A 23,603-nucleotide genomic window follows, 5' to 3' on the forward strand; every position below is an offset into this window, starting at 1 on the left:
GGATGCACTGGGGCTATCCCTCGTATATAGGAAGGATATAGGATATAAGATATTGTCTTCCTATATCCCTCCAAATGCATGATTTTCAAGAGAAGTCCATATATTCCTTAATATAACTATAGCCCATTTAGTTCTTTCAGAAACATGACAAATCTCTCAGGGTTATCCTCCTTTTGATTAGTAAATGGGGCAGTCCCAGAGGGATAAGATGGATATGGCCTGAGTCTCAACCCTGATGAATACAATCAGCAGCTTGCAGGAAATGAATTCCTTAAAATATATCCTTTTGTAGATTTGTTGAGGCCATTTCTAGACTTATAGTCTTGAACTAAAGACTTAGATCTCAAGGCATTCAGGCAGTCTTATAAAATGTGCAATCTGTAAGAAACATATAGTTAAGCCAGCTAACATATATTATCTCCAAAACTTCTATAATGAAACAAATCTCAAATTATCATGACATACTCTGATCTGTCATGACTTTCCTCCAAATACTATATTTTGCTATTTTTTTAAACAGAGAAACATGACTGTTGATTCACAAAGAAACTTTTTTATCACCCTTCTAGAAACAATATCCCTAAAATTCACTTTCATAATAGGATAAGAAATAAAACATATTGTTGTTCTCTCCATTGTTTACAAAATAGCAAATAATTGTATTATAGAAAACAAAAGTCATTGTACTGTTTTGAATTTTTTTTACCTCATTAGAGATGTCTGTTCCAGAGAGATCTATTGATACCAAGGAAAAGATGTTTACAATATATCCAATTCCTTGGGCTGTCAAATGGTCACAATTTCGTAAACTCAAGTAGTTTAAATTAGGGCAGCTAAAAGAAAGTAGCATGAATTAATTTTAGCTGTCAATCATATTGTCAGTAAGCAATTTCTTCATATAAAAACTCTCTTGGGAAAACAAATGGTATCGAAGCAAGGATTTTCCTTTACTCAACATAAAAGTAAGACTAAAAGTAAAAAGTAATTTGACATTACAAAGCTGGATGAAAGGGCAGTAGATTATTATATGACTTTCTGTAATTTAGTTTCATATTGTGACTTCTACAAGGAAAAAATATATCACATACATATAAAAACTATCATGTAAGTACCACAATGAATGACCTCTAAAAGTGCAAGTTAAGATCCCTACTTATCCCTTACAAGTGTGCTACAGGAATTGTACAAGACCTCTGACAAGAGGGGAGTCAAGAATAAAGTAACCAGCCAGAATACCCCTTGGAAAATGCTGGAGTAAAGATAATCTCCTTGAAAAAGTAGATTAGAGATAATCTCCTTGAAAAAGTACAGCCACTCATATCTAGATATTCATTATTTCAGGAATGACTCCATCTCAGATGTAATTTAAATATAATAATATAATTTAAAAATTGGTCCAATCTATGACTTCCCATGTCTTTCACATGGTTTCACTGAATATTTAACCAGCTTCTGGGCATCTCTGATGTTCCCCCCAATATCATGAAATCTTTGCTTTTAGGTGTCTCATTTCTCCTATTATCAAATATACAATTACTAATGATATGATGTAAAAGACTGTTTTATCATACCGCTCAGATAGTTTCATAACAGAGGCATCGCTTAGCCGCACGCAGTTGCTTAAATTTAGCTCTCTTATCCTTATGCTTGCAGGACCATCAAGAAATTGCCTTAGCCCCATATCACCAATTCTGTAGGAAAGAGTGAGAAAAACTTTACATGTGATTCTATATATAAACATATAGAATAGTATTAAAGTAATAGCTACCATACCCAATATAGTTCCAAAATACCAAGGTAATATCTATACACTGGTATTTTGTCAATATTTTAAAACTAAATTTGATTATATAGATTTTAATGTAAGAAAAAAGTAGAAATGAGAGGAATGGGAGAAGTATTAATTAAAATGTTATTTCTGTTCCTTTGTTCATAATTTTTAATAAGACAGATGGCCCTCAAGATCTTTTTCTCTTGGGTTAAAATGTGTTCAAGTTAAGTAGTCCCTGATACCATTTCCTGCAAAAGAAAAAGATCAAAACTTAGAAGAGTGAGAACCAAGACTAACAGTCAAACTACTGCCAGGATTTTGGAGAAATTTTCACTAAACACAAGGTCAATTTGCTAGACAGGAAACCCAACATGAGCCCTTTGGCTTCTTTCCTTCTGAATCAGAGACAACCTGATGCTGGAAGAAGACCTTGACCTCAGCCTTCCCACACTATCCTAATCAGAAACTTCTGTGTGTCAGTGCCATACCCCTACCATGTTGATCTTGCTTTATAAATGGCTGGATGTTCGTTTGGCCCATTAGTTCCCTGTCTTCCATTGGAATCTTCATTTCTAATTCCTTTTGAGAACCATCAGATCCTTCTAGGAAGCATTTCAGGAAATAAAGCAGGACAGGAGTTTCCACCAATGCAATCCTAAGAGGCAGTTTCACAACAGCTCTACAGGTGGGCATACAGATGGGAAGAACATTGGGAGCAAAACATGCTGATTGCTGACATCCGTTACACCCCCTGTTGGTTCAGATTTGCAAAGAACTGAGCAGTAAAGACAAAAGATACCCTGTTTCAGCTGAATGAGCCATAGTAAGTGGATGCCTGCTGTGCCTATCAACCCACCTTCCACCTGTAAGAGGGGGAGTGTGCCAGCACCTAGGAAAGCAGTTAAGGGTGTGTGTGTGTAGAAATTCATATTATAGTCAAGAAAGGATTAAAAGTCAATGGAAAAGATTATTGAGGTAATGATCCAAATTAATTGGTTAATGCAGTTAGGGCCAAACCTGGGTGTGTATCAAAAGTATCCATGCTGGGTTTTTTTTTTTGTATTTTTCTTTTTTTAAATACACAAGCTGGGGTTTCAACCCTAAAGATTCAGACTCCATAGCTCTGAAGTGGGGCTTGGGAAACTACAGTTTTTGTTTGTTTTTTGTTTTGGAGACCAAGTCTCACTCTGTCACCCAGGCTGGAGTGCAGTGGTGCGATCTCGGCTCACTACAAGCTCTGCCTCCTGGGTTCATGCCATTCTCCTGCCTCAGCCTCCTGAGTAGCTGGGACTACAGGCGCCTACCACCATGCCCGGCTAATTTTTTGTATTTTTAGTAGAGACGGGGTTTCACCATGTTGGCCAGAATGGTCTCGATCTCCTGACCTCGTGATCCGCCCGCCTGGGCTTCCCAAAGTGCTAGGACTACAGGCGTGAGCCACTGCGCCCGGTGGGCATCTATAGTTTTATTCAGCTCCTCAGGTGATTCTGACACCTTAGGATTTTTACTTTTAAATTCTTTTAAATATGTATTTTTAATTTATCTTTTTGTTGCTGATTCCTGAGTTAATTGCTTTGTAGTGAGAGAATATCATTTGTTGATAAAAATAGTTTGAAAGTTGCTGAAACTTGCTTTTAAACTTTGTTCATGGTTGATTTTTTAAAGGATTGATGTGTGTTTGAGAAAAACATATATTGTTTTAACTCTCCAACTTACTATCTTAGATCTAACTCTTATATATACATTTTAAAACCTTAAAACTCTGATACTTGTTAGGCAGGAATCTAGACCCAACATGGCGGCATTACCCGGCGTAGCAGGCCTTTCGTTGAAGACTCCCTTCACCCTTGTACACACCCGCAGACTTACATGCATCAGAGTTCCGGCTGGGCAACCACACTCCCCCATGACCTGCAGCTCACCTGCATTCCACAAGTTCGTAAATAGCAGTTTCAGTTAACAGTTTCCAAAGACCCCTTCCTCATGACCCTTACTCAACTCCTGCCCTAGTAGTTTCAAGACCCCCCCAGGCCCTGTTTGCACAACCAGTTTCCCTACCTCTCAGGCTATAAAAAGCCCCTACCCTCCTCCCTCAGCACGACTTCCTTGGCCCACGCCTTTGGACCGAGGAACCTCGCCCACGAGTCCTAATAAAAGCTATTCTCACTGCTGTTTGCCTTGTGTCTTCGTTCCCGGTTCGGCTCCAGCCTCAGTTTACCTTTACATTTGGTGCCAAAACCCGGGAGGGGACCCCTCCCTGGACCCCTGCTAGGTCGGGCAGGCTCTCCTCTCCCCGAGCCAGGATCCCCTCCTCAAGCCTGGAGGACTCAATTCGATCACTGCTGGGTAAGTTTTCCCCCCGTTCTGAAGGTTCCCTCCAGGAGTCCCTGTCCGAAACGCGCGGCCGCGTCAGGGGCTCTCTCTGGTCAGCTATGACCTTGGCACTGGGGACTAGGAGACATCCAACCTCCCTGAAAGCCACCGTACCCCGCACTCCACGTGGCAGTGAGAGGACGCTCCCATTGCCTCTGGACTGCTCGCCTTGAGACCATAGGAACTACCCAGTCCAAACCATACCAAAAATCTCCTCTGGGGTGCCTCTTGGCGAATCTCCAGACTTTAAGTCTCAGCCAAGACATAAAACGAAAGCGGCTCATTTTTTTCTGCACAATAGCATGGCCGCAATATAAATTGGATAATCAGTCTCAGTGGCCTGCAGAAGGCACTCTAGACTTTAACATTCTCACAGATCTGACCAGCTTCTGTAAGAGACTAGGCAAATAGTCCAAGATACCCTATGTTCAGGCCTTCTAGGACTTGCGTTCTCGCCCAGACCTCTGTGCCCGATGTTCGTTGGCCCAGGTCCTGCTCGCGAAATCTACTCCCTCAGCCAAGGAGAAGGACAACTCTTTCTCCTTCTCTGAGCCTCCTGACACTCTTTCCCTGCCTCCTCTTTGGCCCCCCACTCAACCCCTTCCTTACCCTAACCCCTCGTTGTCCCCATCCTCGTCGGCACCACCCCTTCCCTCTACCCCTTCTGTGTCCCCACCAAACCTGACAGATCCTGCCTCTCCTACCTCCACCTCCTCCCCTTCCTCACCTGTCTCAGCCCATACTCGGTCCAGGACCGACCTCCTGTGTCCCTTGTGAGAGGTGCCAGGCGCCGAAGGAGTAGTTCGGGTCCATGTGCCGTTTTCATTGGCAGACTTGTCTAAGGTTGAGGAGCGTGCAGGCTCCTTTTCGGCCAATCCTACTCGTCATATCAAAGAGTTCAGGTATCTATGCCAGGCATATGATCTCACCTGGCACGACCTCCATGTCGTTATGACCTCAACCCTGTCTCCTGAGAAGCAGGAACGCATCCTAGCGGCAGCCAGGCAGCACGCTAACCAGGTTCATTTAACTGACCCTGCCATGCCAGTTGGCACTGAGGCAATGCCGTCGGCTGAGCCCGACTGGGACTACCAAGTAGGGCAGGCAGGCCACTGCCACCGAGACATGATGGTTCAGTGCCTTCTTGCTGGCATGCAGGCAGCCTCTAACAAATCAGTCAACTTTAACAAATTAAAGGAGGTAGTCCAAGGCGAAGATGAAAATCTGGCCGTTTTTCTTAACCAGCTGACTGAGGCACTTATTCAGTACACCCGCCTTGACCCTGCCTCCCCAGCAGAAGGAACCATCTTGGCCTCATATTTCATTTCTCAGTCGGCCCCTGATATCCAAAAAAATTTAAAAAGGCGGAGGAAGGCCTTCAAACTCCCATCCAGGATTTAGTCAAACTGGCCTTCAAGGTCTACAACTCCAGGGAGGAAGCAGCCGAGGCCCGATGACAGCCCAGACTAAAACAGAAGGTACAACTCCAAACCCAGGCCTTGGTAGCAGCCCTGAGGCCAGCTGGCTCCAGGAGCTCCCAGAAAGGAGGTACTCCCCGAGCGCCATCTGGTGCCTGCTTCAAGTGTGGCAATGACGGCCACTGGGCCAGGCAGTGCCCTAACCCAAAGGAGCCAACTCGCCCCTGTCCGAACTGTCGGTGGATGGACCACTGGAGGTCAGACTGCCCCAACCTAAGGACGGTCGCGGCACCTCCACGTGATGACCCTCCTCCAGGTATTGGAGGCGCCTTCCAGCTCCTCGACACTGACAAAGATTCGGGAACACAGACTCAGGAACACAGACTCGGGAACCCCTCTCACTCTCGCCGAGCCCAGGGTCATGCTCCAGGTAGCGGGTAAGTCCATATCCTTCCTTATGGACACGGGGGCTACCTACTTTGTTTTGCCTTCCTTCAGTGGCCCCAGCCACCCGTCCACTGTCACAGTCATGGGAATTGAAGGCACTCCCTCCACCTACCACCAGACTCCTCCTCTGTCTTGCCACCTGGATGGCTCCCTCTTCTCGTACTCATTTCTTATCATTCCTTCGTGCCCAGTTCCCTTGTTAGGATGAGACCTCCTCTCCAAGCTAGGGGCCTCAGTTCACTTCCAACCCAACCCCTCCCCACACCTCACGTTCCTCTTCCCCCTTCTCTCACCTGACAAACCCCGCCAGGCTGACCCCCCACTCCTGTTTCCAGTCCCCATTAACCCTAAGGTGTGGGACACCTCCACCCCAATCATTGCCCAGCACCATACTCCGGTCTGCATCCGGCTAAAAGACCCTTCCAAGTTTCCCTCTAGACCCCAGTTCCCTATCTCCCTTGAACATCGACAGGGATTAAAACCTATCATTACACGCCTGCTCCGACAGCACATTCTAGTTCCCACCAACTCACCATGCAATACTCCTATCCTGCCTGTATGGAAAAGCTCTGGGGCCTATCGTCTCATGCAGGACCTACGCCTCATCAATGAGGCAGTAGTCCCTACCTTTCCAGTTGTTCCTAATCCATGTACACTCCTCTTGCGCATTCCCCTGACACCACCCATTTCACTGTCCTTGACCTGAAGGATGCCTTCTTTACCATCCCTCTACACCCAGACTGCCACTTTCTGTTTGCTTTTACATTCTAAGATCCAGACACTCATATTTCTTCCCAGCTGACTTGGACTGTTTTGCCTCAAAGGTTCCGTGATAGCCCCCATTTTTTCGGACAGGCACTGGCACAGGATGTTGTCCTCTGTCCCCTGACCCACAGCACACTATTGCAGTATGTTGATGACTTATTACTATGTAGTCCTTCCTAGGAGTGCTCCCTCGCAGATACTGCTACACTTTTAAATTTTCTAGGTGACCAAGGTTATCAGGTTACCCCAGCTAAGGCTCAACGCTGCAGCCCTTCTGTCACCTACCTAGGCATACTCCTCACACTCACTACAAAAAGCCTCACAGCAGATAGAATAAGCCCCCACTGGTTGCGGTACCCTTACCCAGCCCTTTTAACTCCTCTAACCTAACCCCCTCCTTTCCCCTTCCTGACCGAACACTACATCAATGAGTCAGGACTAGTAGAAACCAATCTCCTCACTCTGGAAAAGATTCAGGAAAGACTCCACCAGAAAAACCTCAGATCAAGGCCCTCACTTACGTGGTGGCAGTCATCTGTGGCTGGTTAAGTCCTACCCTTTCTAAGCCCCTTACTAATCATTGGCTTCTTGCTACTCATAGCTCCCTGTGTCCTCCGCTTCATCCAGGACCGCATGAAAGAAGTCTCCCAAGTCACTTTCAATCAGATGCTGCTCCACCCCTATACCCGAGTTCCAACCTCCGAAGAACCCCATGACGACCCATACCAGCAGAAAGCAGCCAGATGAACACGTCGCCCCATTTTCTTATTAGAAAGAGGTCAGAATGTTAGGCAGGAATCTAGACCCAACATGGCGGTGTTACCCAGCATAGCAGGCCTTTCGTTAAAGACTCCCTTCACCCTTGTACACACCCACAGACTTACATGCGTCAGAGTTCTGGCTGGGCAACCACACTCCCCCATGACCTGCAGCTCACCTGCATTCCACAAGTTCGTAAACAGCAGTTTCGGTTAACAGTTTCCAAAGACCCCTTCCTCATGACCCTTACTCAACTCCTGCCCTAGTAGTTTCAAGACCCCCCAGGCCCTGTTTGCACAACCAGCTTCCCTACCTCTCAGGCTATAAAAAGCCCCTATCCTCCTCCCTCAGCGCGACTTCCTTGGCCCACACCTTTGGACTGAGAAACCTCGCCCGCGAGTCCTAATAAAGGCTATTCTCACTGCCATTTGCCTTGTGTCTTCGTTCCCAGTTCAGCTCCAGCCTCAGTTTACCTTTACAATACTAAGTTTTATCTTTTTACCCTATATATTTTTTCATCCTCTGTTGTCATTTCTTCAGAATGATCTTCCAGCTCTATACTTCTCTCCTCTGTGAGTTCTAATCTGCTGATCAGCAATCCATTGTTTATTTCAATAACTATATTACATCATTTGTTTCTAAAAGTTAGGTTTTTTCCCCAGATAAATCTAATTGTTTTATCATGTTTGGTTGTCTGCTTATATTTCTGATTCCATTTTTTATTTCTTCGAACATTTCATACATGGCTACTTAATTGTCTGACAATTCCTGTATCTGAATTACCTGAAGGTCAAATGTATTTTGCTGTTTCTGTGACTCTTTTTCATGGTGATTTGTATCTTTGTGCATTTTGGCAATCTTTGACTTTGAGTACCTATTTATTTGATCTTAATCTCTAGCCTGAGAAGCTTTGTGCTAACTTCTTCCAGGAGCTCAGGAACTACCTACCTGAGACCACTCTGTCCCCCTTAAAGAGGTACAAACTCTGCAGAAGTCTCAGGTTCTGCTTCCCTACTTTGAGTCTTGCTCAGAGCTGATTCTCTCAAAGGCAACTATTGTCATAACATTTGTGTTCAGAGATGCTCAACCTTTTATGTTTGCTGGTTATTCACTATTCATCTCAGTGAATTTGTTCATTGAGAGAGCAGAAAAGAACCAGGGGATTCAGGGCTACTGGATATTTCTCTTACTCTTTGTGAGCTCAGCAATATATTGAAAATATATTTAATCAAGGATCTGAACTATTTTTGGCAGAGCCCCTTGAAGTGTCTTGTCACCTCTACTTCTGGAGGCAGAAAACTTCCATTTAAGATTAATTAGGCAAGGCACAGTGGCTCACACCTGTAATCCCAGCACTTTAGGAGGCCAAGGCAGGTGGGTCACCTGAGGTCAGGAGTTCAAGACCAGCCTGGCCAACATGGTGAAACCCTGTCTCTACAAAAATACAAAAATTAGCCAGGGATGATGGTGGGTGCCTGTCTACTTGGGAGGCTGAGGCAGGAGAATCGCTTGAACCCGGGAGGCAGAGGTTGCAGTGAGCCAAGATTGTGCCACTGCACTCCAGCCTGGGTAACAGAGTGAGACTCCATCTCAAAAAAAAAAAAAAAAAAAAAAACCCTGCAGAAGCCTGTGTGAAATACAAGAATGAAATTCAGTTTTATTTCACATATTCATACAGATAGAATTAGTTGATACACACACTTATGTAGTGTGTGTGTGTCTGTGTCTGCATCTCACCGTTATTATTAAATGTAACAAATTGATCCAAACTTTGTGGCTTAAATGGCAAATATTTATTATCTCCCCGTTTCTGGATCTGAGGGATTTGGAAGTGAACTAGAGTAGTTCTAGCTCAGGGTCTCTCATGAGTGTGCAGTCAAGATGCCAGCTGGAGCTTCAGTCATCTGAAGGTTTGACTGGGGCTGTAGGGTCTGCTTTCAGGCTCACTCACATGGCTGTTGGCAGGAGTCTTTAATTCTTCACTGGCCCTTGGCTGGAGCCCTCATTTCCTAATCCAGGTTTTTTCCATTCCAAACCCTTATATCTCCTCCAGCTCCCAATGACCCATGCTGCCTTCCCATTTTAATAATAGGCAACATAGGTTGAGATTCTGTGTAGTGGGCCAGTGCAGTGGCTCATGCCTATAATCCCAGCATTTTGGGAGGCCATGGTGGAAAGATCACTTGAAGCCAGGAGTTTAAGACCTGCCTGGGCATAGTGAGACCCTGTCTCTAGAAAATTTAAAAATTAGCTGGATATGATGAAGTGTGCCTTGTAGTTCTAGCTACATGGGAGGCTGAGGCAGGAGGATCACTTGAGCCCAGGAGTTCAAGGTTACAGTAACTGTGCAACTGTACTTCAGCCTGGGCAACAGAGCAAGACCCTGTCTCTAAAAAATAAAAATGAATAAATAAAAGATTCTGTGTAGCTTAGATTATTATGCTGACTTGTGCTTTCCCAAATATTAGCCAACTTCAATGTGGCTCAAGTATAATTTTGTGGATCAAATGCTATTTTGTTATTATGTGGTCCTATAAGATTATAAGAATCCTACATAGGTAAGAGGCTGAGCTACCCACTGGGGAAGGGGTTTCAGCAAGAACCCTCTTGATCCTTGGCTGGGTGTGGTGGCTCACACCTGTATTCCCAGCACTTTGGGAGCCTGAGGCAGGTGGATCACTTGAAGTCAGGAATTCCAGACAAGCCTGGCCAAAATGGTAAAACCTTCTCTCTACTAAAAATATAAAAATTAGTCAGGTGGGGTGGCACACACCTATAATCTCAGCTACTCAAGAGGCTGAGGCTGGAGAATCACTTCAGCACAGGAGGCAGAGGTTACAGTGAGCTGAGATCATGCCACTGCCCCCCAGCCTGGGCAACAGAGTGAGACTCTGTCTCAAAAAAAAAAATAAATAAATAAAAAATAAAAACAGAATTTGCTCCCGAGAATACCAGGAGAGTAGTCCAATAGTGGACCAGCTAAAGAAAGAATTTCAGTAAGAACCCACCCTCTGTCCATTTGTCAGAAATTCTACACAGACGAAAAATCTAACCAGTACCCAAGAGGAAAAACCTTCGGTGAGATTGGTTCTTCATAAGCAAGTCAGAAAGTCCATATGGGAAAAGATCATGTTAACTGAACTAGCTATGGAAACCCTCATTAGGAAAGGTAGCCTGTAAGTATTCCTGTGAGTTTGCTTAATTTTATAAGAGTCCATAATTCCTCATATCCTGAGCTCTCCCTACACCCCATATAATCAATCTGGGTTGGGAGCCCTCTTTCTTATAACCACAGAACTCTGCACTTACCTCTACTTTAACACTTGGACTCCTGACTTTCATGTTTACCCCACGAACCATAAGTTCCATAGGAGAGGACCTGGCACATACTAGATAATCAACATTTCTTGAGTATATTACTGAATGACTCATTACCTTACACAATTTGCCAAATTCAACACAGTCAGTTGCCTCAAAGGTGAAAGGGATCTGAGGCTGCTGTCTGTTATTCCCTTGCAGTCAGCCATATAAATGTGACTGAGATTTGGATAATTCTTGTCTATATATTTGAAGGATGCATCAGTAACCCTTTTATTTCCTGTTTGTAAAAAAACAGAAGAAAAGACAAGTATTGTATTTATAATGCCACAAGAGTAAAAGTAAATGATAATGCTGAACCACATTTTTAATATAACAGACCTTCGAATCGGATCTTTCTGAGTTTACAAGTAGAAAGAGCTTTGAAAGTACAATCGGAGATATGCGGTGCACCAGTGAAAACCAGCGATGTAATACGAGAGCACTTTTCAACTAAAGCCTTCAGAAGAAAAAAATGATTAAATTAATCAAGGGTACAGAACAGGTTTAGCAAACTAATGAAGTCATTTTTTCCTTCAATATATTAGAGACAGACATGTTAACTATTAATTTTCCTAATTTCAAAGAAAACTGGATTTTTCAATACATTTTAACACACTTACATTTCAGTAATGTGGAAGAATCAGAATTAAATCATGTACTAAGAGTATGGGAAAACATGAGAAATGGACTACTGAAAAAAATTACTACATTTGGCAGCTTAGCATGGAGAACTGAACTCAAAGTTTATGCTTAGGCTATAACATCACTAAAAAACATCCTAACTGTGAAACAAGGTTTCTTAGGATATTTAAGGATTCAAATGTTTTCAAGGGTATGTGCATGTGTGGAAACTTTTAAATGATTTTATTACTGTTAAAAAATAACTAAAATGAAAAGTCCATTCAAATTTTTCAGTAATTCAAGCCATTAGAACATATATCTATCTTATGGGACAGAAAAGAAAAGGTACTTTCCAATTACCTACTTTTACACAGTTGTCCGTCAGAGTTGGCATGTCATTAATGGTAAGATGCGTAATTCCAGTGCAGCTGTTTGCAATGTACCTGAAGCCTTGGACTGAAATCTGAATTGTACAAAGTAGAAAATAATGGGAGAATGCATTAGCATGATAAAAACCCAAGGGAGTAATAACCAAAGATACATTATAATTTTGTTACTATGTTTTAAAATTAACCATAAAATATGGCAGACACAAGAGGGAAAGAAAGAATCTAATCTTGATTTTTTTTATTATTTAATTTTTTATTGAGGTGAAATAATTTAAAAAAAATTTTTTTAACTAAAAAAAATTAACCACTTACATAAGTTATTTAATCATTCATAATGTTGTGCAACCAGCACCTATATGTAGTTCCAAAACATTTTCATCACCCAAAAGGAAACCCTGTACCCATTAAGCAATTGCTGCCTATACTCCTTGCCTCCTGGCCCCGGCATCATTAATCGCTGTTCTGTTTCTATAAATTTACCTATTCTGAATATTTCATATAAATGGAATTATACAATATGTGGCCTTTTGTTCCTGGCTTCTTTCACTTAGTGTAATGTTTTTGATGTTCATGCACATTGTAGCATGCATGAACATCTCAATCCTTTTTATGACTGAATAATACCCTATTCAATGGAAAAACTACATTTTAAAAATCCATTAATCTGTTAATGGGTATTTGGATTGTTTCTATCTTTTGGATATTTTGAATATCTACATGCATGTACATCTATTTGTTTGAATATCAGGTTTCAATTCTTTTGGGTATATATTTAGGATGAGAATTGCTGGGTCATATGGTAATTCTATGCTTAATTTTTAAGGAACCAGCAAAATGTTTTCTATAGGGGCTGCACCATTTTACCTACCCACAAGAAATCTATAAGTGCTCCAATTTCTCCACATCACCAACACTTATTTCCCACTAAAATAAATTTCCTTGTAGGCTTGATGTGGTACCCCACTGTGATTTTCATTTGCATCCCCTTAATGAGTAATGAGATGAGTATCTTTTCATGTACTTGCTAGCCATTTGTATATCTTCTTTGGGAAAATGTCTATTCAAGTTACCTGCCAATTTTTTTTTTTTAGTTGGGTTGTTTGTCTTTTTGTTGTTGAGTTGTAATAATTCTTCATATATTCTGGATACCAAGTCCTTATTAGATGTATGATTTGAAATTATCTTCCATTTTGTAGGTTGTCTTCTCATTTTTAAAATTATGTACTTTGATGCATAAACACTTTTAAGTTTGATGAAGTTCAGTTTATCTATTTTTTCTTTTGTTGTTCACGCTTTTGGTGTCATATTTAAGAATGTATTGCTAATTCCAAGGTCATGAAGATGTACCTCCTATTTTTTATTCAAAAGGGTTTATTATTTTTACTCCTATATTTAGGTTATTGGCCATTTTGTATTAATTTTTATATATAGTGTGAGGTAGGGGTCCAACTTCACTTTTTTTTCATGTGGATATACAGTTGCCCCAACACCAGCTGCTGAAGAAAGTATTCTTTTCCCCATTGAATGGTCTCAGCACCCTTTTCAAAAATCAATTGACCATAAATGTATAGATTTATTTCTGGACTGTCAATTCTACTCCATTGTTCTATATGTCTATCCTTATGCCAGTGCCACACTGTTTTGATTACTGTAGCTTTGTAGTACCGATTTCTTTCTTTTCAACTATCATTACCCACATTAATAGAAAGAGCAGTGGCAGAAAGTGTCTGAAATAATGACTGATTCAAAGATCAAAATATTTGCCTATGATGAATTACCTTAAGATAACTTCTTATTTAGACTGTATTTCCTGTAACAGATGGGAAATCAGATTGTGTTCAGATTCAGTAAAGGAAAATTGAGATGCTGCCCAGAAGCAGACATAAGGGGAACTCCCCTGAAGTGTCATCTCCAGAAGAGTATGACAGGGAGAATGAGGAGCAGCAGCTACAATGGACCTCTAGGGAGACCTTTGGAGACTTCATGTGTGCCACCTCTCACTAAAGGTGACTTCCAAGGTTCTGTCATCAAAGCCTCCACCTATTCAGAAAGGACTAGCCAAAAGTTAAGGAAATGAGTGGTATATCCCCAGGACAACCAGAGCTCAACTCAAATGTCACTTCCTTAGGAAGTGTTCCTGACCCTTAGATTAGAGCAGTTTCTTGTTATATACTTACATCACCATGTAATTATCATAACTGCAATTACATTCATTTTATGATTGGTTATTAAATGAATCCCCTGTATACAGCTCCCAGCATAGTGCTTATAACATCAACTGATGAGATAATTGAGTAATATTATTACATGAATAAATGGAGGAATGTATGAATGGCTTCTGAGAACCATGTGTATTCAGTAGGTTCCCCTTTGCAGCAGACAATAATAATATGAGCACCCAGACAAAAGCCAAGGGAATTTTTATAGCTATTGAAATAAAAAGAAAAGGAAAAAAAAAAAAAAAAACACTAAGGGAAGCCCTTGAAGCCAGGGGCTGAGCATGCAGGCTTGATTTGCTACAGAAGCCAAGCCTTTGGGTTGGATTATATTTGGACAATTTTTCTACATTTCTAGTATTTTTCTATTGTGCTACAGAAGTCAGGCCTTTGGGTGAGATCATACTCGGACAATTTTTCTAAACAGCCTTTGGGAAATGTGTTTCTAAAGCCTGAACAAATTTATGGCAACTCGTATGATGGAGTGCAATACAGTTACAAGTTAATGTTTTAGGAGAATAACTGAGCTCATGACATTATTTAAAAGAAAAAGTTGATTATATAAGGCCTTGCTACACAAAATGTGGTCCATAGAGCAGCAGCATAAGCATTACCTGGGAGCTTGTCCAAAACACAGAATCTTAGCCCACCACCACTGACTTAGAGGCTGCACTTGAACAAGACAGGTGATTTACACACAGACATGACAGTTTGAAAAGTGTTAATCGAGAGGAAATGAAGAGCAAAAAGAAAGTATATCAGTCATGGTTCTCCAGAGAAACAGAACCAATAGGATATACTTACATCCAAGTATATATAATACATACATATATATACACACACATACACACACACACAAACATCCATGTGTGTGTGTGTTTGTGTGTGTGTGTGTGTGTGTGTGTGTAGAGAGAAAGAGACAGAGTTAGAGATGTATTTTAAGGAATTGGCCCTGTGATTGTGGGGGCTGGCAAATCTGAAATCAGTATACCAGACTCGTAGGCTAGAAACTCAGAATTTCTACATTGCAAGTCTTGCAGCAGAATTGCCTCCTCTTCAGGAAACCTCAGTCTTGGAGACCTGTCTTTATTCTTAACATCTTCAACTGAATGAAGTTCACCCACATTATAGAAGGTAGTCCACTTTACTCAAAGTCTACTGATTAAAATATTTATCACATCTTAAAAATAAAAACAAAACAAACCTTTGCAATGACATTTACACTGGTGCTTGACCAAACAACTGGGTACTATAGCCTAGCCAAGGTGACATAACCACCACAGAAGGAAATACACCAAATACTAAGAGTGATTATCTCTGAAGAGTAGATAGTTTTCAAATTTTCTACAGTGACCATGTATAGTCCGAAAAAAAGAGAAACAGAAAAAGGCATCTTTGGGGAAAAGATAGCATAAGAAAGCCCTTGGACAGTTTTTGAATCATCTCCTACCATAGACCTCTCCTTGCAGGGAAACACCAACTAATAAATGGCCCATGACTCTTTATAACTCTTCCTGCAATCTGTGTGTGCCTTATTTTCCTTCAAAGAGATGCTCAGGTACTCTTTTTTTGAATTTCCTACTGTGTTGGACAACTGTGAGAGGATGAATGAATTAAATTTAGGAGAAAGATAAAGTCTGGGAAAGAGTGCAGAGTTTGGCAACAGACAAGACTGAAAAGGATTCCAGGCCAGGCTCATGGTAGCTCATGCCTGTAATCTCAGCACTATGGGAGGCCGAGGTGGGCGGATCACGAGGTCAGGAGATCGAGACCATGCTGGCTAACATGGTGAAACCCCATCTCTACTAAAAATACAAAAAAATTAGCCAGGCATGGTGGCACGCACCTGTAGTCCCAGCTACTCAGGAGGCTGAGGCAGGAGAATCGCCAGGAAGCAGAGCTTGGGGTGAGCTGAGATCGCGCCACTGCACTCCAGCCTGGGCAACAGAGTGAGACTCTGTCTCAAATCCAGGTGGAAGGTAAGCACAAGTGGAGGCAAAGCAGTGGGGGTGCTGGTCTTGGCTGACGTGGCAGGATCACTCTTGGGATGAATAAGAAAAGTTGAGGAGGTAAGGAAGGAGGGAAGGCTAGCAGAAAACCGGTAAGGCAAGAATGAGGTAGGTTTTTTGTTTATTTTCTTTTCTTTTTCTTTTTATTTTCATACTGCCATGAATTATTGAGTAAATTTTTTATAAGTATCCCAGAGCAAAGTCCAGGGGAGATTAATGAGCTTTTCAAAACACGAACAGAGTAGGAGAGAAGAATGCTGAGTTTGGAGTTAGCTAAGCTGGTTTTGAGTCTGGCTCTACCTCTTTCTTGCTTATAACAAAAAGCAGCTCAACCTCTCAACTCTTAGTTTCCTCACCCAGAAAATGAGCATAATAATACCTATTTTAGGAAATTCTTGAGAAAACAAAATGAGGCAATGTATATAAAAGTGATTAGCTAGCATAATGTCTGGCATGTAATATTGGTATCACTTTTCCTGTTACTGTTTTTCTGGGCACATTTTGCTCCCACGTGAAAGAATCAAGAAGCAGGGGTAGGGGGTCTTGAGAGCTCACTGTAGTGCAGCCCTCACATTGCAAACAAAGAAATGGGATTCGGAGAAGTTGTGTGATTGGAGAACAGGTTCTTTATCTATTCCTCACAACGTGGCCCCAGTGCTGAACATAGTGTCTGACACAGAATGGCTGCTCCAGAAATGTTGAATGAATGAATGAATGGATTATCTTGAGTCACATAGCAGTGGCAGAGCCAAGGCTAGAGGCCACCTCTTCCCATTATGACACACAACCCAAGGTTTGAGAACTGTTTTCTGTTTGTTTTTATTTTTTTATTATTATTATACTTTAAGTTCTAGAGTACATGTGCACAACGTGCAGGTTTGTTACATAGGTATACATGTGCCATGTTGGTTCACTGCACCCATCAACTCATCATTTACATTAGGTATTTCTCCTAATGCTATCCCTCCCCCAATGCCCCACCCCCGACAGGCCCCAGTGTGTGATGTTCCCCGCCCTGTGTCCAAGGGTTCTCATTGTTCAATTCCCACCTATGAGTGACAACATGCAGTGTCACTCATTGTGTTAGTTTGCTGAGAATGATGGTTTCCAGCTTCATCCATATCCCTGCAAAGGACATGAGCTCATCCTTTGTTGTTTTTGATGACAACTCTAAATTCCCCCCTTATCCCAGACCTTAGTTCATAACCCTAACACTAGTGTCTCTAATAAAGTTTTCCATAAAACAAACAATCTTTTCTCTCTTGCTTTCTTTGTAACACGTTCATGTCAAGATTTCCTGAACAAGAGGGAAAATGATAGCAAAAAACAGCCACAACTGGGTGATTCCTTACAATACAGCCCAGAACTTGGTGCTATCAACCAATAAGATTAGTATCCAGAAAGTGGGGGGTAGGGGGTAGGGCTCTGAGAAGGGCTCTTTAGCTTTGTCCTGGCATGAAGTACTTAGTTTTCCACATAGTTTATATTAGAATATCCAAAAAGATATTTGGCTAATATTTTATGACTCACATATTCCTCCCAGAATCTTTTAGGCCAAGCAACCATTAGTTGTCCTTTCTCTTCCTAAAATAATGGAGATATAAGTCTGAAGTTAAAAATTCCTCTCTAAAGGCAAAAGCAAAATATTTTATCAAGTTAAAATTCCAGGTGTCATCACAGGCTGATATCTGTGTGTTTTCTGCGTAGGATTTTTACACCTGAAATCCGATTCCTGTTTGGTTGTAAAGTGATTTTGGCTTCCATTTTGACACCAACTGGAGCCCTGCCACCCTGTCCTTTGCTGGTTAAGCCCCCACTGATTGGGAAGTTGAGGAACTTGGTCTCACCAGTGGTGTTCCAACCACAAGTCTCAGCAGACAGCTACTGCTGCTGATGGGGGCAGAGGAGCTTTGGTGATCAGTTAAATTCTCTCCAGCTGCCTCTGGGTGTGTCTCAACTCATCATCATGAGAAGACAGACCTGTCCGTAAAGGAAATGAGTTGTCAGTGAGCCACGTACTCACTAAAGACCAAGTGCAAAGCACAAAGGACTAGCTCAGATCCCTCTTTGCCACTCTAAGGTAGTAAAAAGGAAGAGATTTAGCAAACAGATGATAACATCATACGAAGCTTCCACTTCCCACACCTCCTTTACAACAGTGCCTGTGAGTCGGCTAGCTCAGCAGCACAGAAAAGACATATATGCAGAGCTAGACCCTCTAAAGCAGCTGGAAATATCCATCTGAGATAGACATGGCCATGCTGTGGTCCTGTACCACCTCCAGCTGTTTCTCACATTCTCACAGCATTGCATCCAATGACTGATAGGTAGTGTGATGACTTTATTCATATCCATATATTCTTCATGTCCTCTTAGTGACCTCACAGGAGCCTGACTTAGCAAGCAGAATGAATTGTTGGAGAGAAAAACAAAGCTTTCCTTCAAAACTATTATGGAACATAGTTTTATTGCATTCAAATGCACCACAAGCATCTTTAATAGCAACACTTCCCAGGGACTGTGCTACAAGGGTTTGACAGACTCTCAAATACCATGTCCTCTATAGGGACAGGAAGAAGGGTCTGGTAATTGTCTTTCTTGAGGTCCTGCCAACCCCTCTTTGGACGATCCTGTATTGTCCAGGTCTATATATGGTTCACAGTCATCCCCATCTCTATGGTCTGAAATCCTATCCATTCACTATGCACTTCTTCCTGGTAGCCCTCCCTGATCACCTCAGGTAGACATGTTTCAAACCTACATCTGAGCACCAAAGCCTGTAGTCTACACTCTGCATTTTATATCCTCTGCCTTATATGACAGTTACCTGCACACATGTCTAGTATCCTTGCCAAGAAGCATAGACAGCATCTTAGCCATCACTGTATCCTTTACAGTACAGCACAGTGCCTAGTGCAGAGTGTTTGTTAATAGACCAAGTAGTTGTTGAATGAATTATTTGTAGAATATAAATGAGAATTAGTAGTTTCAAAGGGATGGCAGTCAATATGGTCAGTTGTTACACATTGCCATATTTACATAAAAACACTGGACAATCAAGTATTAAAAAAAATTAGTTTTCCAGTGTGAATGAGGAACCAGGACACAAGCTGAGTGAAGCCTACAGATGCCAGGAAGGCTTGCATGCTTGCCAACTCTGTGTGCATTTACTGCACAATGACTCAGAGCTGGGATCTGTCAGAAGCAGGCTGATCCATCCTAAACTTCACCATTCTTGTCTAGAATACACTAATTGGTTCTTCTCCTCAACCAGTGGCCAAATTGCTCATAGTTTCCCTTGTATTACTGAGAGAATCACAACCATAATACTTTCTTTTTATTTATTTATTTATTTATTATTATTATACTTTAAGTTGTAGGGTACATGTGCATAACGTGCAGGTTTGTTACATATGTATACTTGTGCCATGTTGCTGTGCTGCACCCATCAACTCGTCAGTTACATCAGGTATAACTCCCAATGCAATCCCTCCCCCCTCCCCCCTCCCCATGATAGGCCCCGGTGTGTGATGTTCCCCTTCCTGAGTCCAAGTGATCTCATTGTTCAGTTCCCACCTATGAGTGAGAACATGCGGTGTTTGGTTTTCTGTTCTTGTGATAGTTTGCTAAGACTGATGGTTTCCAGCTGCATCCATGTCCCTACAAAGGACACAAACTCATCCTTTTTTATGGCTGCATAGTATTCCATGGTGTATATGTGCCACATTTTCTTAATCCAATCTGTCACTGATGGACATTTGGGTTGATTCCAAGTCTTTGCTATTGTGAATAGTGCTGCAATAAACATACGTGTGCATGTGTCTTTATAGCAGCCTAATTTATAATCCTTTGGGTATATACCCAGTAATGGGATGGCTGGGTCATATGGTACATCTAGTTCTAGATCCTTGAGGAATCGCCATACTGTTTTCCATAATGGTTGAACTAGTTTACAATCCCACCAACAGTGTAAAAGCGTTCCTATTTCTCCACATCCTCTCCAGCACCTGTTGTTTCCTGACTTTTTAATGATGGCCATTCTAACTGGTGTGAGATGGTATCTCATTGTGGTTTTCATTTGCATTTCTCTGATGGCCAGTGATGATGAGCATTTTTTCATATGTCTGTTGGCTGTATGAATGTCTTCTTTTGAGAAATGTCTGTTCATATCCTTTGCCCACTTTTTGATGGGGTTGCTTGTTTTTTTCTTGTAAATTTGTTTGAGTTCTTTGTAGGTTCTGGATATTAGCCCTTTGTCAGATGAGTAGATTGCAAAAATTTTCTCCCATTCTGTAGGTTGCCTGTTCACTCTGATGGTAGTTTCTTTTGCTGTGCAGAAGCTCTTTAGTTTAATGAGATCCCATTTGTCAATTTTGGCTTTTGCTGCCGTTGCTTTTGGTGTTTTAGACATGAAGTCTTTGCCCATGCCTATGTCCTGAATGGTACTACCTAGGTTTTCCTCTAGGATTTTTATGGTATTAGGTCTAACATTTAAGTCTCTAATCCATCTTGAATTAATTTTCGTATAAGGAGTAAGGAAAGGATCCAGTTTCAGCTTTCTACTTATGGCTAGCCAATTTTCCCAGCACCATTTATTAAATAGGGAATCCTTTCCCCATTTCTTGTTTTTGTCAGGTTTGTCAAAGATCAGATGGCTGTAGATGTGTGGTATTATTTCGGAGGACTCTGTTCTGTTCCATTGGTCTATATCTCTGTTTTGGTACCAGTACCATGCTGTTTTGGTTACTGTAGCCTTGTAGTATAGTTTGAAGTCAGGTAGCGTGATGCCTCCAGCTTTGTTCTTTTGACTTAGGATTGTCTTGGAGATGCGGGCTCTTTTTTGGTTCCATATGAACTTTAAAGCAGTTTTTTCCAATTCTGTGAAGAAACTCATTGGTAGCTTGATGGGGATGGCATTGAATCTATAAATTACCTTGGGCAGTATGGCCATTTTCACAATATTGATTCTTCCTATCCATGAGCATGGTATAACACAAAAAGAGAATTTTAGACCAATATCCCTGATGAACATCGATGCAAAAATCCTCAATAAAATACTGGCAAACCGGATTCAGCAATACATCAAAAAGCTTATCCACCATGATCAAGTGGGCTTCATCCCTGGGATGCAAGGCTGGTTCAACATTCGCAAATCAATAAACATAATCCAGCATATAAACAGAACCAAAGACAAGAACCACATGATTATCTCAATAGATGCAGAAAAGGCTTTTGACAAAATTCAACAGTCCTTCATGCTAAAAATGCTCGATAAATTCGGTATTGATGGAACGTACCTCAAAATAATAAGAGCTATTTATGACAAACCCACAGCCAATATCATACTGAATGGGCAAAAACTGGAAGCATTCCCTTTGAAAACTGGCACAAGACAGGGATGCCCTCTCTCACCACTCCTATTCAACATAGTGTTGGAAGTTCTGGCTAGGGCAATTAGGCAAGAGAAAGAAATCAAGGGTATTCAGTTAGGAAAAGAAGAAGTCAAATTGTCCCTGTTTGCAGATGACATGATTGTATATTTAGAAAACCCCATTGTCTCAGCCCAAAATCTCCTTAAGCTGATAAGCAACTTCAGCAAAGTCTCAGGATACAAAATTAATGTGCAAAAATCACAAGCATTCTTATACACCAGTAACAGACAAACAGAGAGCCAAATCAGGAATGAACTTCCATTCACAATTGCTTCAAAGAGAATAAAATACCTAGGAATCCAACTTACAAGGGATGTAAAGGTCCTCTTCAAGGAGAACTACAAACCACTGCTCAGTGAAATAAAAGAGGACACAAACAAATACTTTCTTTTTACAACACAATGATCCACAGAGCTACTTGGTTTGTCTAGATTTATTGAACTAGATGGTGGCTTTACAGCTACAGTTCTAACCACATGCTTCACCCAGGTCCAAGACCAAAATAGAGTTTTGTGAATAGTTCATGAAATTCTGTGTCACTTCACAAGATAGGGAGAATAGAAGAAACCAAAATAAGTATGTTTCCAGAAAGAATAAAATTTTTTTCAAACCTTTTTTTCAGGAATAGGAAACATGATCTTAGTCCCCTGAGACTCATCATTTTGTCATCTCATTCTTCAAGATGTAAAAATTGTTGCCAGATGTTTCATTTTTACCACTTAATATAATAAACATCCTTATACATTTTGCCTACAAAGAGATTATATTAACCTGTGGATGTTAAGCAATAGGTGTTTGTTATTTTAATTTTTAATTTTCACTATGAACATAACTCTACGTTATGTTCCAACGAATAATTTTAACAACCATTTAAATTTATGTAAGTCCTATTTATAACACATATAAAAATGTTTTCATAAATTCTACAATTTTTTTTCAACACAGGTTGAAGTCTGGTTCAGAAAGGACACAAAGCATTCCTCTAACAGGGAAACTGAAACACAATAACTGACCCAGAAAAGCAGGAATTGCCCTGTGAGTTTTTTGACTCATGACTACTTTTCCACTAGAACTCCTCCTTATTAAATGATACTTAAAACCACATATTTTTTCAAATACAAAATGCAACAGTTTTTTTTACTATATGCAGTATAGTACTTTATAGTTTCACAAATTATATTCTTATATTAAAAACCAAGGTTGTACATACTCAATATGTATCACTTCCTCATTATTTTACCACACTAGCATTATCTATGTTCTTGATGATATTAATGTCTATCGTTTCTCTAGAATATTACATAATAATGTGCTACTGCATATGTCTTCTCAACTTCCTGTTCAGTGACCTCCTGTTGGTAGCTTAAAATAGGCCATGGTGAGAGTATTTACACCATAGAATTCAGCCAACACTAAAAAGTCAGGCTTTTCCTGCCCTTTATTATTCCATAGAAAAAAGGAAAATGGAATCAGCCAAATATAAGTGCATTACAATTTTGAATTTAACTGTTTCCAATTCATTTTGATACATAATTTGTTCATTCACAACTGGTTTAGCTGGTCACAAAACTCTTGTTCTTCCAATTAACACTTATTGACAGACTTCCAAATCTATACCTTCACTCCCAGCTCTCTTTCAAGGACCAGACTTCTACTTCCAATTTATTCTTGTCATTTACACCCAGATGTATCACAGGAACCTGAAATTTGGCCCTTCCAAAATGAGATTCATTATTCTTTTACCCCTACTCTTGCTCTTTTTTTGGTTATCTTGTCTAGTTACCATACAGAAATACAAAATCCTAAAGCTGAAAAAGACCTCAGAGATTATTTCGCCCAGCCTAGCCATTCGACAGGTGAAGGAATTGAGGCAGAAAAACCAAGTAACTCCAAGGTTGCATAACTGGTCAGTGGCATAACAAGAAATAGATCCCAGGTCTCCTAACTTCAAGAAAGGAGAGGGTGGGCGCGGTGGCTAGGGCCTGTAATCCCAGCACTTTGGGAGGCCGAGGCAGGCAGATCCCAAGGTCAGGAGATTGAGAC

At 41.1% G+C, this 23,603-nt stretch overlaps 1 protein-coding gene across 5 annotated transcripts in view; it reads right to left on the reverse strand.

Moving 5' to 3' along the window:
* Positions 1 to 23,603, reverse strand: part of FBXL13 (F-box and leucine rich repeat protein 13) — a 273,539-nt gene that overhangs the window by 61,090 nt on the left and 188,846 nt on the right. For all 5 annotated transcript variants that reach the window (XR_003118472.1, XM_025378209.1, XM_025378208.1 and 2 more), the window contains 5 exons: positions 11,879 to 11,977; positions 11,233 to 11,350; positions 10,969 to 11,131; positions 1,572 to 1,691; positions 707 to 833 (listed from right to left, as the gene is read on the reverse strand). Coding sequence is in view for 4 of the 5 variants with exons in the window: in XM_025378209.1 (XP_025233994.1) it covers positions 707 to 833; positions 1,572 to 1,691; positions 10,969 to 11,131; positions 11,233 to 11,350; positions 11,879 to 11,977 (627 nt within the window). In the remaining variant the exon portion in view is untranslated. The remainder of the gene's footprint in view (positions 1 to 706; positions 834 to 1,571; positions 1,692 to 10,968; positions 11,132 to 11,232; positions 11,351 to 11,878; positions 11,978 to 23,603) is intronic.

Source organism: Theropithecus gelada, chromosome 3 (assembly GCF_003255815.1).
Source record: "Theropithecus gelada isolate Dixy chromosome 3, Tgel_1.0, whole genome shotgun sequence".
NCBI classification, from domain to species: domain Eukaryota; kingdom Metazoa; phylum Chordata; class Mammalia; order Primates; family Cercopithecidae; genus Theropithecus; species Theropithecus gelada.